The sequence below is a fragment of the Nelusetta ayraudi genome, unplaced genomic scaffold (genome assembly GCF_046127955.1).
Source record: "Nelusetta ayraudi isolate G7.1 ecotype Tasmania unplaced genomic scaffold, CSIRO-AGI_Nayr_v1 ptg000056l, whole genome shotgun sequence".
In the NCBI taxonomy this organism is placed as follows: domain Eukaryota; kingdom Metazoa; phylum Chordata; class Actinopteri; order Tetraodontiformes; family Monacanthidae; genus Nelusetta; species Nelusetta ayraudi.
The window spans coordinates 973,985-998,918 of NW_027466106.1; the positions used below are offsets into that span (position 1 = coordinate 973,985).

General features: G+C 47.2%; 1 protein-coding gene across 1 annotated transcript; it reads right to left on the bottom strand.

Annotated features, from left to right (window-relative positions):
• Nucleotides 1-15,439: 15,439 nt before the first annotated feature.
• Nucleotides 15,440-21,837, bottom strand: LOC142896553 (phosphatidylcholine:ceramide cholinephosphotransferase 1-like). Its single transcript, XM_076038266.1, has 5 exons — nucleotides 21,189-21,837; nucleotides 19,759-19,876; nucleotides 19,337-19,490; nucleotides 18,582-18,748; nucleotides 15,440-17,983 (listed from the first exon to the last, which is right to left on the bottom strand). Exons 1-5 carry the CDS (start codon nucleotides 21,779-21,781, stop codon nucleotides 17,807-17,809), a joined length of 1,209 nt encoding a protein of 402 aa, XP_075894381.1. The 5' UTR covers nucleotides 21,782-21,837; the 3' UTR covers nucleotides 15,440-17,806.
• Between the last annotated feature and the right edge of the window lie 3,097 nt (nucleotides 21,838-24,934).

The following is a 24,934-nucleotide window of genomic DNA, read 5'->3' on the forward strand; positions in this document are numbered from 1 at the left end:
AGTTTTCCGCCAGGATGAAATGTAGTATTAGTTCACCTAATCATGAATATCAAGCTTTTCGGGGGGGTATTTGTCCAAACAGGAACATGCTGTTAAATGTCAATTAAATTCTAAAGGACCCATCTGGTGCCACATTCAGAGTGATTCCAGAGTTACAGCCTTCTCCAGAGAACCAGCATATTTAATCCTCTGTTTACTGCCTCCTGCAAAAATAATATCAGTTTTAGCTTCCCGCTAAAACCAATGATTTTTTTTTTTTTTTAGACATTCCACATGTGTAGAATAGGAGGGAAACACAAAGACTGCCTAGAGGATGGCGTGGCAATATGGCCCTGACTGTTCATGCTGATAATCTGGGACAGGCATCAGCACCCTCTGTGACATCACACAGTGATCACCCCCAGAACCACGTGATTCAGCAGATACTGCGAAGACTGATGTCAAGAAAGAGAGGTGCAAAGGAGCAAAACAATAGACTTTTCTTTTTAACAACGACGCTGCGCTTCCTCCAAACCCGACGATGAGAAGGGATTCGGCAACAGCGTTCTTGTGTGCATCCAACTCAAAGTTAATTACCCAGCAGATTCACGCCGCGGTATCTCCCCCCAATCAGACCCGCCGCCGCTAATTACATATACTCTGGCATCAGCGCTCATCACTTTCATCCTCGGCGTCGCCGCGCAAACTGAAGAGACTCCCGTGATACATCAACTCTTCTCCCTGCAATATTAATCTGCGAAACCTCAGACTCAGTAGTTTCTGTGCACCGTTTTTTTTTTTTTTTTTTTTTCATTATTCTGCTGCCTAAATCTGTTTCAACTCAATGAATTCATTGAGGGGGGGGGGAAGAGGGAGCACATGGGCACTCGGGGGGGATGTTTCATTAAAATTCAGGTTTAAAAATAGCTGCGAGTGGATCTTCTGTTGGTGTGGTTCAACACATCTCAGCCGTGTCTACCGCCTGCCTGCCTGCCTGCTTCATCCTAACCGCATGCCTGACGAAACGGCGGAGAGCGTGCCCAGTTTTACAGAGATTTTAATCACACTCTCGGACATTTTTCCAATAGGTTTGTTTCAGTCACACGGTTATGACAAGCAAACGTGGCGCGGATTCAGACGGAGGGCAGGAAGTAGAAATTGAGGTGGATCGGTTAGAGTAGGGGTCACCAACGTGGTGCCCGTGGGCACCAGGTAGCCCCCAAGGACCACTTGAGTAGCCCGCAGGCCTGTTGGAAAAATTGTTGGAAAAAAAACTTGTTGAGCTGCGTCTAAAATTCAAATTTTATCCAACCTTGTGAAGTCATTGTTGATAATTGAGAACTCATTAACTTGATAAGCGTCTTCACAGAGATGAGCATCATTAATAATAATAAATAACTCAGAGAGTTGGTTATTTCAGGAGAGTCTAGCAAACTGGTAGCCCGTCATACGACTCAGGACCCATGAAGTCGCTCTCAGTGCCACAAAAGAAGGTTGACGACTCCTGGGTTCGAGCGATTGGAGCAACCGTAAACTACGCAAAACATCAGCATTTTTCAACAGGACAGATCCTCAGCAACGAACCTACTTTTCCTTTCCTGCCCTCCAACTATCAGCAACCTCTCCCTTTACTTTCTACCAACCCACAGCCCTGCTGAAGAATCCTCCATAGCAGGGCTCCTTAAATTATTTTAGCTATACTTTAACTCTTTAAATATATCATATCAAATATTATCACCATCAATAAACTTAATTAATTCAGTCAAAAGTTACAACACCTCTGCCTATATCACACGCGGCGCTTCTCATTCAATTGAGGCGCACGGTTCCCCGCTCTTCAGCGCGGCCTCTTCACGCCCATTGTGCGGACCTGATCACCATTCAAAGACGAGGCGAGTCGCCGCGGCGGTGGCGGGTTATCAATGACGAGGAGTGGGGGGGTGGGGTGGGGGGGTTGAGAAAGAACACAGATGGATTAATTATGCATGCGGCATGAAATTGGGCGTCACCTTCCGTGACCTAGTGGAGAACCACCCCTCATACTCCCACCCCCCGATCCGCGGGGAGTACGGTTACAGCCGATGACATCACCTCTCGGCAAAGTGCATTCACGGGAGGCGCGGGCGTCGTCAATGAGCCTCGCGGTCGAGACGTCGCGCGATCTCTGGCGACGATCAATGATCCGCCATCAGGCCGCAGCCCGAACAGGCTCATTACACCGCAGCCGCCTCAGCCAGCAAGGTGCGCCCACACTCTGCGAGCGCCGTGTTTGCACAGAGTGAGTAATGCCGCCCTGCGAGTTCCAGCCCCGCTGTTGTCTGAGCGCGACACGGGTCACCTCTCTTGGATGTCGGGGGTTAGGTAATGGAGGCCGAGTTAACCTCCTGGCGCCCGGCGGCGGGTGCACCGAGGGCGCCATCTAGTCCCACCCACCCCTCCGACTGCTGAGCCCAGCTGTAATAAAGGCTCACTGCGCTGCGTTTCCGAGGCTTCTCCACTGAGCAGGCGGAGAAAGGGAGGTTGAGGGGGAAGAAAAAAAAAATAAAAGCTGGTGCCCTCTTGTTCCCCTCCGGGATGGATCACCTTACGGAAGAGGGGAGGCCAGACATTAGTCACTGTTTTCCCGCAATGCACACACACACACAGAAGGAGAAGCGGAGAGCAGCGTCCTGGGTATACCCCCAGAACGCGCGCGCGCACACAGGCCGCGCACGCTCGCATGTAAAGATTTACGGAACCGCCGGCAGAGATTACATCCCTGTCGGACACACAATGACAGCGCAATCATCCCGTGAGGAAGCATATCGGAGGGGATTAGCGCGTGCGCAGCGGCAGGAGAGGTGCGCGGCAGCATCTCCGGGGAGTCCTCCTCCTCCTCCTCCTCCTCCTCCTCGCCCTCATCATCATCCTCCTCCTCCCCCACGCGAGCACTCGGCATCTTTGATACCACATCCGGCTGTGATCTCGCCGTCTCCGCTCACATCCCCACTGGCTTCCTGCCCGGGCCTGAAGTCTCGGGAGAGGCGAGACCAGCGGCGGGACCCAGGCGAAGAGGACGGGAGTGATGCTTCCTTCTGAAGGAGGGAATACGAGAGGAACACGCTTCACCCCTGGGTGATCGACCCCAGAGCCTTGTCTTGGGAAAAGAATATATATCTACATATACATATGTAGATATCTAATCTATGAAAACAAGAAATGCAAATCCTCTGGCTGTCTTCACATGGCATCGCCTCGCATCGTAACGTGATCTCACATCCACAGCTGCTGACTGATCACTCCGCTCACGCTGGAGATGGATGGAACCAGAGCTCAGGAAATTGACTTAGCCAACGCAGTAATGGAACTTCCTTCCTTCCTTCCTTCCACCGTTAATACCATCGAATTCAGAATGTGAGGATTATGGGTTTTTCAACTTTTTTTTTTATGAAAAAGATAATGTTCAGGCTGCGCATAATTGTTTGTATTCCTCATCAGCAGCAGTCAATGAGATGATGGTTGAGTTCCAGGGAGGTGGAGAACGCTAATGAGGCTAATGAGGATCTAATCAATGTATTCCATATTTAGATATCAGAAGAAGGGCCCCAGGTCATAAGCAGCATCTTGGTTTGTTTTCACCATGTGGTTGTTTCATTTCAACCTCCTTATTTTGGTTACATCTTCCTGCACATAGTTGTATTCTGCTGTTTTGTTTTTTTTGGCCCTTCTGCCCTTTTGTTATCCACCTTACCAACCTAAACGGAGACAATATGTTTGTTTATTTTTTTTAACAAGGTGTTCACTCTCCTCCCATGCAGCCAAAATATATCATTAATTTCATTTTAGTAAGTATTAATTGCATGGAAACATTAACTTTACCAAGTGTTTACCCTGAAGTATCCATTTTTTCCTCACCCAACCCACCTACCACCTAATATTTATTTTGTCAGTAAGAACGAGTAAACATGTAAACATCAGAGCAAAAAGCGGCACTGCAGCTTCAGAAGAGGTCCCTCTTCAAAAAAAACTACCCTTTCAGACTATTTATCAAAAGCCTGCTTGCCTGGCAGGAAGGTCAGGTATGGTGAAGGAAAAAAAACGACCCTGTTCTCCAGAGTGTAAAGAAGGTGTGGGGCGTGTGAGAAGGAAGACGTTAGAGAGGAAACCAGCCTGTGAGGTGAACACGAGGTCACGGGTCAGCGGCTGGAATGCTGCGTTCCCGTCATCTTCCAGGTGTGGCGGATGACTAACGCTTTTAATGACTGCAGACTTCTGCATGGTGGTGGTGGTGGTCTGTGTCGGGGGGGGGGTTGTCCTGAAACACAGACACAACATGATGACGAGTACGTTTTACACGTCTGGACAACAAATGCTGTAAATCCACTATCAGCCGAACACCTTTTTTCCCAATAGAGTTTTGCAGCCTTTATTTATCGTTGTTCTCTGCATTTATATTTAGCGCCATCACCTGTTTAGCAGATTGAAGCACAAAACATCTATCATCAACAACGTCCACAGCCGTGATTTTCTCTTTCCTTTTTCACAAATTCGGGATTCATTTTGCTGGCAGATCGACGCCGCCAATTATGTGAAATTCGAGTCTCGTGCAGCCGAGTGCATCATATGCAGGTCCGCTGAGATCGCCATCTGCTCAGCATTCTGGGTAACGTGGAAGCGGAGAAATGATTTGCCGTCCTTCCAACAGCCTCGGAATGATGCAGACCTCACACCTATCACACTTGGCCCGCGCTCCATCGTCACGAGTGGGATGTTGCCTATCGAGATAAATCCCTGTAAACCTGTTCAAAATCCCTCTGCTCGGATTGGCCGGTCGGAATATTTGCACGTTGGTCTTGCACGTCCATCTGGCAAAGAGCCAGTAGAAAACATTTGGGAAGCACAAGCAAAGCTTGGAGGGATGAACATTGTGTCTGTCACATTCAAGCGTATTCAAGACTGTTAGATTTGTTGTCTGCTGATAAAGCCAGAGGCGAAACATTAGCCCCGCTGCCCTCTGATTGGCAGCCATCCAACGACAAAAGTGACCATCCGACACCGAAATCTGACCGGCACGCAGCCTTAATATCCTTGTTGTTCCCACACGGATGCGCCCTGTGAATGTCACAGCCGAGTGTACCCGGTCCGACTTCTGCTGCGCGGGGTCGTTGTCGATCTTCCGTTCAGGTTTCGGTTTGTTCTTCGCCAAAAAATCCGGAGAAACACGGCCGAGAGGAAGGACTTTAAGCTCCCCTCCTCCCTCGGCGCCCACCATATTACTGATGCAAATCTCCAGTAATTGACAAAGCCTCGGCTCCGTCCGGCGAGAGGCGACACGTTGCGTAAGCTGTGAGAATCCCTCTCATCTCTCGGGGCGGTGAGACAACAAACAGCCCGTCTTCTCATCCCCGTCGCTCTAAAGCGGCTAGCTCGGAGGGCAGCGGCGGTGGGATGTAACTGGTGAATATTTTGCAAAATGAATGACCCTCTAGCACCTCCAGCCTCTGTGCCGTGCACGTACGCAACTGCGGCCTCATTTTCCCTCCCCCGCTCGTCCACCTACGGTCGCACTTGGTGATAAAAAGGTGTTGGGGGGGAAAAAGGTCACCACCTGAGTCACTCCGGCGCTGAAGAAGCGCCCCGGAGGATGACCTTCCTCGCTGAGGCTCCAAACATGTTAAAGAAACGGGCAGGGGGGGGGGAGCGTGGGGGACGTGTCTGTTTTTTTTTTTCTTTTTGAGAAAAGCTCCGTTCTCGTTGCGTAATAAGCTGTAAACACACCTGAGTCATGTCGCTGCGGGCCTGGGGGGGGGGCTTTCTATAGCGCACCGCTATCAGGCTGTTAACAAGGAATGTGTTAATGGAGGCCGGTCCAGGGGAGCGCCTTCCTCCCCCAAGTGTAAACTGCACCATATGGCGGCCGTGTGCCAGAATTTCTTCCCGGAAGGGGGGGGGGGGAAACACTGTGTGCACTGTACAGCTTTCACTGGGTTGACTTTCCAGTTGAAAGTTTTTATCTTGTATCTTGAACTGACAGATAAAAACTCTCTCAGCTTTGAATTGGGGCAGATTATTGAATCCTTTAGAATATCAGGGAGTGCAAGACTTTAAAAAAATATTTTATTGCCACTCACTTGTGGTCAGTTTCTTTTTTTTCTTTTTTTTAAATTCTCGACAAAAATAAAAACTATTTTAAGAAGAGTATAATAGCCAGAGGCCACAATAATGTCATGAGTGAGTTATAGTTTAAAAGTGAACGTTTTATTTTGCCTAATGTGGGTTGTTGTTTTTGAATCAGACCACTGTTTTGTTTTAATTCATATACAATTTTTCATAGATATCTATGTTTATTTTTTCTTAAATACAGATAAAACAACATCAAGCATTGGCAAAAGGGATACAGACAAAACATTTCAAAGTGAGAGTGTTAAAAATCTAACTTCAAGCCCGGAGAAAAAAGATAATGGATGGAAAATTTTAATAAAGCGCAATCCTGAGAGCATTGTATTAATGTAGACACAAACATTTTAAAATGACACTTGGGGACGCGCAGATTGAATTATGATGAGTCACAGTCGCATTCTGAATAAAGCGGGAGAGTCCGAGGCAGCGCGTCGCAGCTCTTCAACAAGATTAAAGGTTTTGTGGCTTCACGGTGCTCTCCAACGTGTCCTGAATCACTTCAAAGCCGTCGTGTTCGCGTTCGCCGAATATTTATTAATCCGACCCCGACCTCCAGTTAGAAAGTGTGATTAGACCCATTGAACTGTATTGTTAGGTAATAATATCTGCCGGGGTCTTCCTTGTGTTGCGTCTTTGCTCAAGTGCTGAGCTGACGGACAACATGTTCCTGCAATTGCATGGTCAACCTATTTTAAAATATCTGTTTGTGTAAAAAAAAAAAAAAAAGGGCGGGGGTTTTATTGTGATGTTTACTCATTTATCTGCCTGGTGTCATCTGACACTTTGCATGTACACTAATCATAAAAAATACACAGATTTCTTTAGACATTTATAAAAAAAAAATTTGCAATTTTTTTACATGCATAAAGTATGTTTGCAGAAGAGAAAAATGCAAAAACAAAAATGCTTTCTTTGAAAGTCTCAGGTATTAAACACCTCTAAAAGTGCTAGAAGCGCAAATTCCACCACGAGGCTGCAGGATATTGGCCGCTAACGTCGTCAAATGCAACCTGCGGACCCCCTGAATTCCTCCGCCGCATGCCAATCCCTGCAGGGTTCCCGGCAAAACTATGCACACAGTGTGTGGAAGGACGAGCGGCGGCAGAGGAAGGGTCCGTCTGCAGCGAGAACAGTCGCACAACACAATCCCTGCACGTCCTCGCTTTGGCCGGCTCGTAAAAAAAAAAAAAAAAGGTGTCTGCAGTCAGAGGCTAAAGATAGCGCAGGGCGGTAAATCAGTTGGGAGGGAGACCCCCCAGGGCTGCCAGGGAAAGGACCCTCCTGGAGCGGAGACTGTGCTAGCCCTTCGACTGGCGCTAGGCTAAACCTCCCCTCGTGCGCCATGCGGTCAATACTCTGCGCGGCTTCGGCAAAAGCAAGGGTCCAGAGTAGTCGTTCTCAACCGGTGGACTCTCAGGAGCCACGTTTTTTTCCTTATCATGAAGTCACGGCCAAAATTTATTCCACTCAAATAATAACACTAGCACCACCTTCTAACTAACAAACATACAAATATATACATATATATATATATATATTTTAAAAATCCTTTTAAAAATAAAATGGGAAACCGCCTACAGAGCCGCGACCCAATCAAAACAGGTCTGCGACCCACCAGTTGAGAAACGCTGCTCCAGCGAGCCGACACACCTTCACCCGAAGGGCCTCCAACATTCCTGCCTCAGCTGGACCGTCAGCAGGCCACCGCCTGCAGCCTGTCAACAAACCACACGGGGTCAACGACCCCCTTCCCCCCCCCCTCCCGACTGCAAACTGTAAAACCATTTACCGTCACCCCGACTGGAGAGGCCAAGTTAAAAAAAAATGTAAAAAAACGCAAACAGCACGCGAAAGCACACGCTCAGCCCCGTCGGCGAACGGCGAACGGCGACGTTTGTGCAAAGTTGTGAAATTTTCAACGCTGTGTATCTTTCATCCAACAACGTGGATGAAAACAAAGAGATTAAGACACAGAGATTAGACGGGATGTTTAGTACAGAATTGAGAAAGAAAGCGCACAGAGATGCCGAGATGATCCCGATGAAGAGCAAAAAACAAAAGACAAACGTCTCTGACAGACACTGGCCTGTGGCATAACACACTCACAGTGTGTGTGTGTGTGTGTGTGTGTCTGTGTGTGTGCGTGTTGGAATGGGGGGGTGTCGGGGGAGGCAGACATGGTTTCTTGTCTCAGCTGTCATTTCTGAGCCGGTGGTGGGAAAAGCGTGCGAAAAAAGAAAAAAAAAAAGCCCACACTGCCTCTCAATCACGTCGACAGGCTCAGACCCACCTCCCTCCCTTCCCCCTCGCCGCCGCCGACGAAAACAAACATCTTTTGTTTTTCCTGCTCTGCTCCGTCTCCCTCTGATTGATGCAAGTCGGCACGCGGCCCGACGGCGGCTTCCCCGAGTCGTCGCGTTAAGTCGGGATCGAGCGGCCGCGATTAAAAATAAAACCTCGGCAATTTTCTCCGGAAGGGCGGCTGATTTGAACGCGCTGATCTCGCTCTCTCCGTTCAGTGGCCGATTACGCAAACTGTGCGTTCGCATGTTTGCGTGACCCAGACACCCGCAGCAACGTTTGAGGGGCTCCGCCACGCTAGCTCGTTATCTTGCACCGTTTCTGAAACGCAACGAGAGGCGCAGTCGCCTGCTAGCTTCGTGCGCTTGCAACGCCGGTGGAGCTGATCCAGAGTGACAAGGCTTCCGGAGGCAAGACCCACACACGGGCCGGCTTCACTTTGCAGCAGGAAGTGGGGTTAACGCTGCTACGCCTTCATTCTTGTTAGCTTAATAGCTAGCATTAGCTTTCGGGGTCGCTCAAGGCCCCGAATGTCTTTAATTTCCAACTGTGGCCTTGATTCAAATGTGGACGAGACCAAGTCTTTCAGATCCTTGTCATTATTTATCCGTTTGTCTGATGGCGTCTCCTGTACACAACACTGACAACTCAGCCAAAAATCACCCGGACAAACCATCCACCATGGGTGGGCAAACTTTTTGACTGGTGGGGCCACAATGGGTTCTAAAATTGGACTGAAGGGCCGAGGCAGGAGCAGATGGACGGAATGCTTTGGTGACCCGATTTATTGGAGAAAAAAACATTTAATGGGATATGTAGAAAATGTGTTTTACTGTCAATTGAAAATTCACCAAGGCAAACTGTTTGAAATGACTCTAATTGAAATGACTCTTCTAAAACTGAAAAGAGCATGAAATACAGCTTTATCATTACTATTAATATAATTTCTTCATGTTTGGTGGACCGGATCAAAAAGCTTAACGGACCGCATACGGCCACCAGGCCATAGTTTGCCCATGCCAGCTCTAAACATTGCTTTAAAAAAAAAGTTGAAAACAGGGCTAAAACAGCAAGACGCATGCCGAGACTCCCTGAGCCAAATACCGTCTTTAAACTAAAAGACATGAGGGTAAAGGCAGTCGTAGCCAATTGATTTGCGCTGCTTTCATACAGTATGGCCATTTTTATCCTGTGCTAAATCAAAGCGGGCCTGTCTAAACGCGCACAGCCCATCAAAAAAAACAAAAAAGCCGGATTTTATTGTCCTGAGGAGAGCTTTATCACTGTCTGCCGCTGCCGAGGAAAAATAAGCTGGCTGTGGATGACTCAGCCCCGGATCGCCTGGTGATATCTGGTTCATATTCAGGCATTGCTGCCGGGAAACCGCGCCGAGCCTTCGTGTGGCGGGCGTGATCGCTCTTCATTTGCGAGTGCTGCGGTAAATCAGCCGTGCTGTAGGGCCTCGTAATGGAAACCCTTTGACCCGGTGCGTGCTCGTCGAGGAAAAACAGCATCGCCGAGTGGACGCGGCTACCACATCCAGCGCAGACCCGGGATCGCCGGCAGCTGCGGCGTTTCACTCGGATCTGTCATCACCCTGTGCTGGGTTTCATTTTCTTTTTTTTATCCGCTTCTCTCCTCTTTTTTTCTACAAACGGAGCAAAAGATACTGTTCCCACATTCAAAGACGGGCGATTACCCAACAAAGGAGGATTTAAGAGGCACATAATTCTGCTTTAGACACACACATATGCGCGAGCGCGCACACACACACACACACACCTAGCACAATAAAGCAGCAAATGTACGAGCACTCTTCTTGAATTTGTTTTTTTTAGTCCCATTTGTTGAGCCGCCGCAGAGCTTCGGAACGCGGTGACTCCGTCCTCTGGAGACAACGGAGGATTACGCCGCTCAAAACGACAGCAGCAGCTTTTCTGGTGGATGGGGCTTCTGGAGCTGCTCGAGCACACTGTGAGAGCGGTCGCTGTCTGGAGTTTCCAGCCTCGACACTGTGTGAAGGGTCATTGTTCTGGTCCGGGTCCAATGTTACATAAGACACTGTCGGGTCTCTGTTCTTCGCTGACATTTCCAGGCGTCTTGGTCCACTGACCGAAGCTTTCAGAATTCTCCGAGACAGAGCACGAACCGGAGCGTTTTGAGAAATGTCGCTGATTAATTCTAACAGAGCTCGTAAAGCACCGGAGGAGTCAAGCCAAGACCGACTATCAAAGCGAAGCCTGAGGGTCTGGCTCTGTACTTGCAACAAGACAGCGCTGGCTACTGAAGCTGGTCAGTAAAGACTTGATCTCCGAGCTCCAGGGAAGGTTTGTTGTTTTCCAGAAACTGTGTGAACAAGGCCGAACTGAAAAATCTGTTCTATTTTTTTTTTTTTTTTGCTTGCTCAATACCAGCGTTGTGCCACCATGGCATTTGCTCTGTTAACAAAAGGGAATCAAACAGTGGCTCGGCATCAAAAGTCATCTGATGGCCTTTCGGGAGCAGATGGTCAGTCCCTGATACCCGCCAGCACACTGCACTGACAGCAAGGCCTGACCCAGCTCAAATCCAACCGCAACATAAATGAGGCTAAAAATAAAAAATAAAAAAATCGAAATGGGTTAAAAACTGGGTTAAAATCCCAACATGCGTGACAAGGCACCCAGAAGCCAAGCGGCATCTTTAAACTGTGAGATATGGACAAACCTTTTGCTAACTGGGATAACTTCAGTTTTAGGCGAGTTATAAAAACTCTTCCTTTGATTCCTCTTTTCTAATTCTTTACTTATTAGTTGTCCAGGACATTACTGTGCTGTGCCGTGTCCTGATCCTGACTCCACTTCAGTTGAATAGGACACATAAGGTCCTGAAGACTTTTGAAAGACTTTTTACGATGAAGCTTGTCTGTGCACAGAAATAATTTACTGGATACTGCCTACATTAAGTCTATAGATGCATAACAACAACAATTCTTTAGGTTTGTCTGGATTTAATCTAACCTTTTTTTCCCACTATAATCAAGTCGCAACAACCAGCAAATGCTGGATGATGATCCTGCCTGTTCCCTCAAGTCGTCTAGGCAACAAATAAATAAGATAAGTGAGTATTGACAGAACATTCAATGAACAGTCTGATCACTGGTGCACGACAAGTCAACAGAGTGCAGAGCTTCCTGAGCTACGTTTAATCATTCTTTATGCATATCATGGGGTGACCTTGAAATGATACTATTACAATCATTTCTATTCCTATTACCATTATTGCTATTATAATTATCATTACTGAGGTGTAATTGCAGAATATTCACAAGAATGTGGTGAAAAAGAACCAGAGTTTGGCCACCGCAGTTTGGTCTCTGCGTGAATGACACCTCAACACGCCGGATCTGACAGGAATCAGTCTGCCATCTGCTCACACAGACACGACGAGCAGCGTGGCTTAGTTTGCAAAAAAAAACAAAAAAAAACAATGCTTCCTCTCCGTTGAGAGGAAGCGGATCCTTTCGCGTCTCAGGTGTTTGGGACGACTGTGTTTGTCTCCGGTTGTTTTGGTTGTTTTGCTGAGGAGTGCCGACCGATGGCACGTCGACCGTCTCTGTCAGTCATCGTGAGAAGCGCTCCCGGGGTCGGCGGGAGTCGCCTCTTTACTCGTCGTATCACAGGGTGTCGCTGTTCTGCAAAGAGAGGAGGCTTCGCCCTTTCTCACAAAAACACTTCTACCCGGAGAAGGCGGAAGAGGGAGGGCAGACACGGCAGCCAGGGGGCGCAGCGGGAGCTGACCTCTGACCCTGCAGCCAACATTGCCTCGAAGGGTGGGAGAGAAAAAAAAAAAAAAATCACCTCCCTGAAATCGGCAGTTACGACCGCCAGTTTGTGAGTCACCGCCTAAGTGGTCGATGGACTGCAACTGCGCTGCAATTTCCAGTGGCCAAGAGGCCGGAGGAGGCGTCGACCCAGCCGAGCGTGGCCTGATCAGCAGGCAGCGAAGCGAAGACGGGGCCCAGAGCTGCTCGGCTGCGGTCATTTCACGGCCCCCCCGTGTGTCCTGTGCTGGAGGGGGGGGAGGGAGAGCGGAAGGGGGTGGTGACGTTACATCTAACCAGCTCTAATAGCGGAGAGTGTGCTGAAAAATGTCATCATTACAACTGCGACGGTGCTCGGCGGCCGGAGTCGAGTCGGTTCCGGAGGAGGAGGAGCACTGGCTGGAGAGAGACAGAGTGCAAAGAGAGACCTCCAAACACTGCGGGGCTGTCATATGACCACTTGGCGTGTGGTGAGAATGAAAAAGATATAGATTTAAATGTAAAGCATGAAAAACACTGTGCAAGGTGACTCATCAGATGTCACAATTACTGGTGAAACAGCAAATTAGAGGCTGAATTTCTGCTATTTTTGTTCTGCAGACACCCGACAAGAACCTGCGCGTTTGCTTTGCTTCCAAAACGTGACTGCAATAACAATAAAATCTAAAAAAAGAAGAAGAAGAAGAGACGAAGAAGAGATGTAGTTCTTCTGGGCACAAAATTGACGATGAGCTTATCGGCAGCCCGCATGGCCCCGCGCTGAACAGGGCAACGCAATTAGTTTGTGCAAGGCTTGGGTGATCAACGTGATTTGTTAGAGAAATAACGGAGGGAAATGTATTCATTTATTCACAGCCTGTGCAGTAAAAACCACCGAGGCATTAGAAAAACAGAAGGAAATCATCCAAAATCTGATTTGCAGCGAGTTTTTTCGGGGGGGAAATTAAGTTGCAGTCAAACAACACATTCTTTTTTTTTTTTTTGAGAAGACCCTGGTGTATGAGAGAGGTTGTGTTGGTTTTCACCGTTTAAGCTGGTTGAAAACAAGAGTTGCAATTACCTACATTTCCCTATACCGTCTTCGCTGCCACTCACTTTTCTTGCCATCCATTAATAGACAAAAAAAAAATCAATTTGCGCCCCGTTAATAGTACCTTCACAGACTAAGTATGGCATTACGGTTAAAGACCAGGGCGCTGCTGAGAATAGAACTCGCTTGTGAAAAACCCAGAATCAGGCAGATGATGTTTCTCTTGGCTTTCGGGGCCTTGAGAGGGGCCGAGTCACTCCGGGGTGGCAGACGGTGTTTACACGGAGGCTGGAGGTAGAAGAAAAAATAAGTGATGGGCAGCGGGGCAAAAGGGAGTGATGGGACTGGCGCGCGGGCTGCGCTCTCACGCGGCTTTGAATCGCTCACGTTGGCAGGAGCCATTGAGCGCAATGGGAGCGCCGTGCGCGGCACCTGATCACAGCAAGCGAGGTGACACTGATTAAAAGGGGCCAGTGTTCCCGCGCGCGCGCGCCACAGTCAGCATAATTAAAATGTTTTCACCCACACAAACCGCCTTGAGAGCGCCGTCGGCCTATTTAATGAAGTCAGCTGACGCCGGCAGATGTTTGGAGCTCTGGCCATTCCTTCTCCGCACTGTGTACAGTAGTGGAGTGTGGGAGTCGGGCTCCGGCGGGGGTGAGAGAAAATTCTCCAGCTGGCCGACGGAGCCAGCTCCAGATATATATAAATATTTGGCCCTTTTTCTTTTTCTTTTTTTTATCCCCATGGACTTTTGTTTTTCCCCTCTCTGAAAGACCCTCCCGATTGTGTTCGGACCTCTTTTCAGCCATCCACCAACAGATTAAGTTGTAATTCACTTAGTTTTCATTTGTGTCTCCTGTATCTCCAGGGGGTTGCCATGTTGGGATGACCGTTAATTTAATTGGCATGATAAAAATCCTCTGGCAGACGTTTTTTTTTTTTTTGTTAGGTCTATAATTTCATTCCTGGGGTAAAAAATGGAACTGGAAGTGGAAAATGATTTGGGTTTGCGCTAAGGGCCAAAAAAAAACTGGTTCTTCTCTTGTTGATGACAGCATGAATGCACAATTTGTATCAATTATGCCTTTTTGGGTGAGGGGGGTGGGGGGGGATGCGGTGGTAGAAATATCTGAGTCATCAAGCCGCAAGAGGCTGAAACTACACGGAGGATTTTGTGTTCAGAAAAAATATCCTTCCAGTGCCAAAATTCTACTAATCTACTACTCTGATAAACTTCATAGGCCGTCCCAGTCAATAGTGTTGTAGTACTCGAGATTGCTCTTGGCTTCAAGACCACTTTTAAAGGGTCTCAGTCTCGTTTACTCGGTCTCGGACTAGACGGACTCAGGATTTTTTATTTTTGACCAGTCAAGACTCAGCCAACACTACAATGACAGACAATAACGTGAAAGAATCCAGCTGCTGCCTTTTTATTCTCCGTTTGTGACACCCAGAGTGACACACTGCCTTATTCCTAGGTAATTGTTTTTTTTTATTATTATTATTTTAGGAAGCAAAGTTGTTGTTTAAATGGTTCAAAATAGTATTCACAAGAGCAGCAACATGTTAAAGAAAATCATTAAAACATACCTAACTGAAAAGAGATGTTGCTGTTTGAACAGCAGTTCGATTTAGAAGCAAACTTGAATTTAAAAAAAAAAGATACTGGTCATTTATTTTCTGTTTTGATGTTATTTTTCTTTGATATATAAAGTCTTGGTCTTGTCTCGATCTCGATACTCTCTAGTATCGATAATGTCGTAGTCTCGAGTGGTGCGGTCTCGACGACAACACTACCAGTCAGCAACAGGAAATCCCCCCAGAATTCTCCAAGTGGAAAATGCACCGTGCAGACAACCAAAAAAAAAAAAAAACTCAAACTGGAAAAGAACACGAGGACCAGATTCAGTGTAAACAGCCTGATGCAGGTTCCAGGCTCTTGGGAAGAGTTGTTGCCCATGTCGGACGTACTTACAGTGGGAGGAGACGCCAACCTGCCGAAGCGCGCTCATTTATGCGACTCTATGTCTCCACCTGCTGGCTGTTAGCGGCTCTGCCATGACGTCATCCTGCTGGCAGCGCGAGCCCACGGGGTGACGGCGTGATCCGTCGCCGGGGAAACGACAGACTGGGATACGCTCAGAGAGATGACAACACGTTAAATCTTATATTTAATAAAACGCATTTATTCAAAACAGTATACTCCTTTATCGCTTCTTACAAACGTATGCTATACACACACGCATACACACACACACACACACTCTCTCTATCTCTCTCTCATACACACACACATGCACACACACCGTAAAGAAAAACAAATAAACTGGGTGAAATGTTTACCGGGAAACGTACTGAGGTTTTGAAGCAACTTCATATTTAAAAAAAAAAAAAGAAAAAAAAGATCTTTATTGGCAAACTGAATAGCATTGTGAATTCCTTCCATCATCCTCGTCCGGGTCCTTTGAGCGCTCTATATTAAAAGCTTCGTCAAACATCATCTCAAATCGAAACGTGGCCGTCATGACGACCGGCTGTGCTCTTTAAAAACTGGTTGGTTTTTTCGTTTGTTTGTTTGTTTTACTGAAAATGAAATGAATGAATAACGCTTTAAAAGGACGGTAAGCCTGTGCCATAATTAGTCTCGCACATAAACCGTTGTTGGCGCTGACAGGCATCATGAGCTCTCACCTCCTCCTCATACACTCCCTCCCTCCTCCTCCTCCTCCTCTTGACAATATTTTGGAGAACTAGTCATATCAACAATATCATTATTACTTTTTGGAGTTGTAAAGTTTAGTGCATTTTCCTTTATAAAAAAATATATATAGATAGGTATTTCAAGGCTAGTCAGATGAGTTATGTCTTTCCCTATGGTTCAAACTTGTGCAATAATATTCAGTCGTGGATGCGCGTAGGAACGCAAGACCAAACTCCACTTTCCTACGGTCGCGATCATCCATCACGCTGCGATTTTCACATTCACGGAACTCAAATCTTGTCCTTTTGGCACCCATTAGGTCACATAGATCACGGGCTCCGTGCATGGCGTGCCAGCTGGGTCCGCTCCCACACACACAATCACGCATACATACCAAACATACACACACATGCCGAGTTACAGCTTCTCCAAAGAAGATACCTTCACGCTCTAAGTGAGCGTGAGACAAACGGTTGCAGTGAAAGAAAAAAAAAAAACCCCGCACTCAGAAGCTCTGCCCGAAGCTTCTGTTCGCACAACCTTGACATTCCCCGACACACCGGCAGAGCCACACTGAGCAGGTTCCTTCCTGATCTGACACACGGTAATGACAAAGCAGGCGACCGTCTCGAGGTTCAGATCAAGCTGCGCCTCTCGGGAGGCGTCGCTGGCAACTTTCCACTCAGGCAGTGATGTCTAGTAGACCAAGTGACACAGGGGGAGTACGGCACCCATGCTCAGACTGGTGCAGGTAAAAGAACCGGTCGTTAAAAAAGAAATGTTACAGACTCGAGAGTTTAAAAAAAAAAAAAAAAAAACAACAACATCAACAACAAAAACACAGATTAACAGTCGCTTTCCTGTTAGAACAGCATCGTCGAAAACAAACACAAACTGACATCATAACGCGTCAATAAATTAACATTTTCTCTCACCGCTGCTTGATTTTGGGAAAACTAATTTTCTGGTAAGGCTGGCATAGTTGTTGTTTTTTTGTTTTTTTTCTCGTACATTCATGGGAACAAGACTATTAACTAGGTACCTTGCAACAAGGCGTGGCTGCACCTGTGGCAAGGAGACACAAGACACATAGAACTTGAACTGTTTTACAATCAAGCTAATAAAAGGCACTGGAAACATGATACCAGATTAGATTATTCTGCTCTCTGTTATCTATCTTAGAAAAAAGGTAAAAATCTAAAAATATCTTCTCAGATGTTTGTCTCTCAGGTCTTTTTTTTCTTTTTTTGAAAAAAAAAGTTTGAGATGCTTAAAAAATTATTGTTTTTCCTCAGTATAGCAAGGGAAGAGGGTTTATAAAATGTAATATTCTATAATTAAAAAAAAAAACAGGGGGAAAAAAATGCTTATGGCATTTTGGTTATTACATAAGCTTTTGATTGACACGTTGCACTAAAACATTTTAGGAAAATCAAGACATCAGCCATGAACTTGTGCAGAGAGGGAGAAAATAAAATAATTAGTTAAAAACTAGCTTGCGTACTGGAGGTTTGTCTTAAATGCTTATTTTATCTGCTACAAAAGTAGAAATGTGGTCAAGAACAACGAAAAAACCCAACCAAAAAAAACAACTAAATAACTTAGTACTCTGTGTCGACAAAGAAGCCAGAGGAGAAAAACAATGAGGGGAAGAGGAAAAAAAAACAAAAACAAAATGAGTCCATGGGTCACAGTGTTACCCAATCGGACAGAGATGAGTCTGTTCCTAGAGGCGAACCGACAGCGTGCTACATTTAAACGTGCCGTCTGTCATGAGATGCGACGGCTTCTGTGGAAGTCTGAGTCCCGGCCCGGCCGCCCGCGCGGAGGGTCACTGCGTGTCCAGTTTGCTGTACTTCACGCTGCGGCTCCACTGCACCGCTCCCCACGAAAATGGCAGCTGATAGCTTCGAGGGACATGGCCCTTGACGTTTTCCTCAAAGTACTGGAACAGTCTGTACCACCACACCCGCGAGAACAGGTTGCTCTGTGACGTCTCCTTCAGTGGCTGAAAGGCGGAAAGGAAAAAGAAGACGGGAAAAAAAAGTTGTTATATATCAACAAGCGAAGAGAAGGAAAAAAAAAATGGACAGAGAGTCACAATAAAAGTGGGGCGTGACACCCCCCCCCCTATATGTTCAACTATCAAGAGTCACATGAGGAAATTCAACAGCTGCTGTGTACGTATAGAATGTGTCTGTTAACAGTGAGTATATGGTCATCTCAGCGGAATGTAATATTGGAAAATATATAATGGAAACAAGATTATTTTTAGAAGGAGAAAAAAAATATACACTACCAGTCAAAAGCTTGGACGCACCTACTCATGCATTTTTTTTATCTTTACAACTTTCTACACTGACGCAGATAGATACTGAAGACATCAAATATATGAGCAATACATATGGAGGTATGCAGCAAGAAAAACATATTAAATAAATCTCAATATGCTTTTTTATGAAAGGTGGCTATTGTGAAGAATTTAAATCTAAAATGTGTTTGAGTTATTCGTAAATGCCACAATTCACGCTGTAATTCCCTCGCTGCAGGGTTGAAGCCACGATGTGGTCGCGACTCAAACCCTCCGTGAATTCTTCTGCGCTCACCTGCTGGTTGGCCATCGTGTGGTACCACCAAAACAGGCGCGTCGTAATGAAGTACGCCACCACCACGTCTATGGTGTAGTGGTCGTGCGCCAGGAGGATGCAGAAAATCCCCACGGCGCTCAAAATCCAGCAGGTCCAGTGGTACCACCAGAACCGCTTGGGGGAGTCTGCAAAACCAGAGAGTGGTGGTGGTTATGACGAGTCGAATCACGGCAGCAAACAGGTCCTACAGCAACACAGCAACACAAAAAAAAAAAAAAAAAAAGCCCCATGATTCTGTGTTCCACTTCTCACCACAAGATGTCACTGCCGTCAATCAAGTGTGGCAGGACAGTTTTTGAGGAAAAATAAATAAATACATATATAAATAAATAAATAATTAAATAAATAAATAAATAAATAGACCATAGAGAGCAACAAAAGCTGTTCCCTCCGACAGCAAAGTTTCTTGGACACAAATCAGTTTCGTCTGCCGTACGGTTGAAAAACCATAGAAAGATTTGACAGAAAGGACAGAAAAAAAACGAGATAACAGGGAAGGTTAACAACGTGATTATATAACAGAGCAATGTCTTAACCAGCTGAGAGCAACGTGACGAGTCTTGCACATTCCACATGAGCGACGGCCGTGCGAGTCGATCGTGCAACATCGCCGCTATTTAGAGGAGCTTCGCTGAAGCGAGCGGTTCTGTCTGTCACACACATTTGGGGAAAAAAAAATAAATAAAAAAAACACTCGCGCGAATGCGACTTACACTCCTTAATGAAGAGGTATGTTAGCGTTAGCATGACGGTGTGGCCGCTGTACAGGTAATCTCCGCACAGGCTGTGGGAGCCTGTGATGGACAGGCCACCGCCGGCGATCATCTTCATGATTCTCCTCATCTGTGCCTCTGTGTCCCCCATAAGCTGCAAGGAACAAATTGCACATGGTCAAGCGTGTGGGCTAAATATGATGTAAAAGCAAAATAGCAACGCTGCTTCAGTTTCATTTTATGATACAAATGAAATTCGCTAGAAAGCAGTAGTGCTGAAATTTGTCAGTGCTTTCAGGAACCAAAAAAAAAAAAAAAGGTACTTCTACATTTCGTTCTAACTCTGCACATTTAGCGTGCACGGCGTGGTTGGGAGGAAATTAAAAAACTGGCCTGTGTGGATGCGTGCGTGTATGTGGTACCTTCGGGGAGCATTTGAAGTGCATTCCAGGCACAGGCAGCGTGGTGACGTACATGGTGATGCAGCGGTACAGATAGAGCGTCCCCACGATGAAGAAGAAGCGCCTGCCGACGATTGATCTGGGAGAAGAAAGGGAGGGAGAGAGAGAGAGAGAGAGAGAGAGAGAGAGAGACCTTGAGATTGCAAGTGGGAGTTGAGCTCCGGTTCCCCACACCTGTGGCTCTGTGGGTGAGCTGAGGACAATGGCCCTTCATTGATCCTGCTCCTCGACTCATCTCTCGTGGGCTCCTGCCGCTCGTGTGCTTTTAATATCCATCAGCAATATCCACTCATTCTGTCCGCTGCCGATGTTTATCATGCGGTTGTGATCTGTACGTGACACCTACGCCATCAAAGTAATACCCAATGTGCTGAAACGCCAAAGTGACGTATATATATGACTTCAACACGTTTCAGTTAGGCTGTCAAATAAAAAAAGCAAACTCCACTTTAAGTTTTAAACTAGATGTTTTGCGTTTGGGTAAATTTTTTTTTTTTTTTTTGCACGGCAAACACGTGAGACACAGTTTCGACAGGCAGAAGGAGTTTTGCTTGACTATTGTTTTCTTTAAATACATGCAACTCATCGTGCAATGATGCAATCCTTGCACGAACAGGACGCTTTCACTGGGCAACGGGGGTTAGCAGTCCAGTGCGTTTTAAGGAAGTCCGCTAGACAGGATGTTTCGTATTTAGGGCAGTGGCAGAGGCGGTGCATGACGACAGCTAACTAGCTGAACTAGGAGCAAGAACCTTCATCTATGTATATTCTGAAATATATATTTCAGAACAGTGGGCCAAAATGTCCAACTTGGACAAAGTTGCCAGCCAACATTGATATTTAATGAGTAAAAATCTTCCTCTATGTCTTCAGATATCACAGCGAACCTTTTTATATGGACTCAAACACCTTGAATATGGAACAAGCAAAGCTTAATACTTAATGTAATAAATAACTTAGTATCGCACACATGCAAAATCTAATTTCAAACACTAACCAACTACCAACTAAAATAAATAATGTGTAAACAAAGATTGTGCGCCTCCATTTAATTTGCAGCCTTCTGATTTGAATTTCAACGGTAAACTTTTTCCACCGGCTAATAATAAATTCAACAACAACAATGAACCAATTACGTAACAATAATATCTTTCAATGAACGTCCTGTCCTGATTGAGCAGAGCATTCTGAGATTTGTAGCATTAGCGGAACACGTGCTGCGTAATACCGGCAGGCCAGCTCTAGTAGTGATTTTGCATTGCCTCACAGGCCCAATATAGTTACACTGCGGGCCAATTTTAGACCGTGGGCCAGAGTTTGACGCCCATCATGACTCGAGGGGTCAAAGTGGAGGCCGCTGCATCCCTGCAGAAGCCCGATCCGAGCGTTACCTGTGCTTGAGCAGGAGCCACTGGCAGAACCAGAGCGCCACCAGCAGCAGGCCGTTGATCTCGCAGATGGAGAAGGCCCAGCCCACGCGGTCGAACAGGTCGAAGAACTTGTCGGGCAGCGGCGGCGACTCCTCCTTGCGCGGCACCCTCTCGTGCACCACCGATATGACCACAGTGGTGCTCACCATCCACACCACCGCGTAGACGAAGGCCACGCCCGTCTTGCCCCACTCGGTGGGCAGAGTCCTCTCCGCCGGCGGCATGGGGATGTGGATCTCCGACCGGTGTTCCTTGCCGCCCGGCGCCCCGTTCTGCTGCGTCTTGGCCGTCCCGTTGGGCAGGTGGCCGTTGGCGTAGCCGTTCCTGTAGGCCTCCATGTTCGTCTCGATGCGCAGCGTCTCCAGCCGCTCCAGCAGCTGCTTCCCGCCGTCCGACGACACCCGCTCCAGGGGCGGAGCCTGGAAGTCGGCGTCAGTGAGCGCCAGCAGGGCGGCGCCGTCCGACCCGGCCAGGGCGTCGCTGTACTCGGGCATGCCCTCCCTGACGAGCCAGTCGGAGACGTCCTCCGCCGACCACGCCGCCACCTTCTTCATCGTGGCTGGCGGGCCAACGGCCGGTGGGGGTGGCAGGACGGCAGGGGGGGGGTTGAGGAAGGCCGATGGGGTTGACCGGGGGGAGGGTGGGCGGAGGGGAGGCTTTCCGAAGGAAGGGCGGCTGCAATCTACGGGCCGGCGCTGGGTCCTCTACAGTTTCGGCACATGATTTTTTTTATTTTATTTTTTTGCACCTGGGGAGGGAGGCGGTAGCAAGGGAGGGGACTCTGCCCTCTTTTTGGAAGCGAAAGAGGAAGGGTGGTGGCAGGCGTAGAGCCTAGCGGTTGGCAAGCGAAGCGGCACAGGTCCCCGCCAGTCACGTCATTGGCTCTTCCGCACACGGGAGCACTGAAAATTGTGAAACAGGAAAAATGAGTCAGAAAGCAGCAATATTTCCATCGTCAGCAGTCGACCGGGCCAGGACAGGAAGCCTGCTGAGAAATGAAAGCTAAGAGGGATTTCTGCACTGAGCAATAGAGAAACGGGAGGTGGGGCTGAAATTACCCAAACCTCACTAACTAAACTAACTGACACTTCAATGATTCAGAGGACCTCATCAATCAAGTGTGCCCTTGTTTGAACCAAAGGGAGACTTCAAATCTTCAAATCAGAAAAAGAAAAAAAAAAAAGAAAGTAATAGTCAGAACTTATCAGATCAACTAATCTTAATTTCTGCAAAATTTCCAACGGAAACGTGCGGTTGCATTAAATAGCTACAGTTCCATTGCCCCTAGAATTGTGCAAAACCTAAATATCGCCATAAAAAACTGCTAATGGAAACACCTAAACTTTAAAAACACTAACTCGCTAAAAGGTTTTGGAGCTCTCATGAGGATGTTTTTCAGACGTATTGATCATGGAGGTATATCGCAAAAGTGTCATGGAAACACTTTTTTGTGCATTCAGACATTAGCGGACGCGACGAACGGAGTCACGTGACCAGTTCGCTTTGAGTGAAAATATGTTTGGGAGGAGGAGGAGATGGAGCATCTTATTTACAAGTAATCAAAGAGAAAAAATATGGCAGCCATTCTTGACGGGAAACGACATCAAAATGCAGATTGATAGAAAACATTTTGTACCTCCATCCTCAAAGTGGGGTCTCGTGGGACGAGTTTTACGAGAATTACGGCTTATGCGCTTCACACCATTCAATGGAAACGCCTGCAAATCGTAATTGTACTTCGTCAAAATTTTTCAAATATCGCTTTAAATTTGCGAAAAACTGTCATGGAAACGAAATGGTTGACCAACATGGCTGGGTTCCTGTTCAGTCAGCCGTGTAAACAGAGAAAAGGCAAACAGAAAGAAGTAACTGCGGCTCGCTGTAAGCGATCTGCCTCGAATTTAATCAGCTTTTCATTTATTCCCCCCCCCTAACAACCACCACCACCACCTCCTCCCTCTCCCTCTCCCTCTCCCTCTCCGCGCGGTTCATGTTTTCTCATCCGGACATCAAACGAGAGGCAGAAGTTGCTACGTGCAATTCACAGCTGCGGCGAATCACAAGGGTTTGTTTACGTACGGCGACGTCGGCGGTGGATACGGGGTCGGGGTGAGGGAGTGGGGGGTGTCGAGGAGAGGGGCTCCGGCAGGAGGCATGTTTTGATCTATTGCAAGCACTCCGGTGCAAGGACGGAGGCAGCGAGAGAAGGAAGCCGGCTTCAGGGGAGGAAACCGTAAATCAAAGTGAAAGGTGAGAGGGTGGGCGCTGAGAGGGGGTCGGGGGAGAGAGAGACAGAGAGAGAGAGAGAGACAGTTTGGCAGGACAACGGGCTACACATCAGCCCCTCGTCTCACCTGACCTCATGTCAGCAGCACAGAGGCCTGTTGACTCAGGGGCCGTTTACACAGAGACGCATTTACAAGAAGCCGTATTCATAAAATTCCGTTGACACAGATTCGCCAGAAACGACTGAAAACGATGTAGTACCTATGCCAGGCCTGGTGTGGCGCTGCAAGTTTACTCCCTGAAGGCAGAAGAAGAACAACCGAAGCACGCCATGTTCACAGAAGCAGAAGCTCGCTTAAGAAAAAAAAAAAAAAAAAAAGAACGATGGGTCGTGAAAAGAGTTGAACTTCTGCTTCGAGTTACTTTGGAACACAAAGCCTTAAAAGGTCCACGTTAAGGTTGACTCGGAGTCGTGCTAGTAAAAGTTTGCTAATATTTTTGTCATTTCGGTTTCCTCACTCAATATCCCAGTCTGCAGACCCGAAAGAAAATAGATAAAACAAACAATTCCTAAGACTGACGCGAGGAGGGAGTATAAAAACATGAAGTCATGCAAGCGAGCTGACTGAGACCGTGCGACGGCACAGCTGTGAGAAGTGGTCGTGGTCGTGGTCGTGGTGGCGGCGGCGGCGGCGGCGGCGGTGCCTGTTTGCATAAACTGGTGCACGTGACGCACCCTTGGCTGGTCGGTCCTCGGCGGCCTTGAGCAAGCGCTCTGGCTGAGGTTGGGGGTCTGGAGCAGCTGCAAACCACAGGGTCGCACATTCCGCCGTACACACACACACACACGCTGCGCCCTACGACCAGTGATGTGTCGTTGTCGTCGTCGTCGTCGTCGTCTTCTTCTCCTTAAACCAGTGTTTCTCAACTGGTGGGTCGCGCAGCTGTTTTGATTGGGTCGCGGCTTCGTGGGAAGTTTCCCTGTTTCTTTGTTTTGTTTTTACTTTTTAAAATATATACATCTTTATAGAGAAAATGTTGGACATTTGTTTTGCAGGACCCACAATTCAATTCAATCATTTCAATAAATTATTGACTAAACACAATTAAAAAAAAAAAAAAAAAAAGTAGGCGAGCCTTTTTATTTTAATTTTGAGGGAATAAATTTCAGTGCTGTGGAATAAATTTCGGTCGAGACTTCATGATAACGGAAAAAAAAAAAATGTGCGTCCTGAGACGGCACCAGTTGAGAAGGACCGTCTTGCACAAGACCATAAAGCGTTGGAAAAGCGACGGCTCAGCACATTGCGTCGACGTGTCCTTTCACATGTTAGACACGGGAAGTCGCCTGCGTCAGCACCGCAGCCTTCAGTCCGCGTCGAGTCGTCGCTGGTTCAGCGGGAAAGTTTGTTTTGTTTTTTTCCGCCGTGTTAGGGCTTCATTAGAACTTCTGAATTAAAAAACAAAACAAAACAATAACT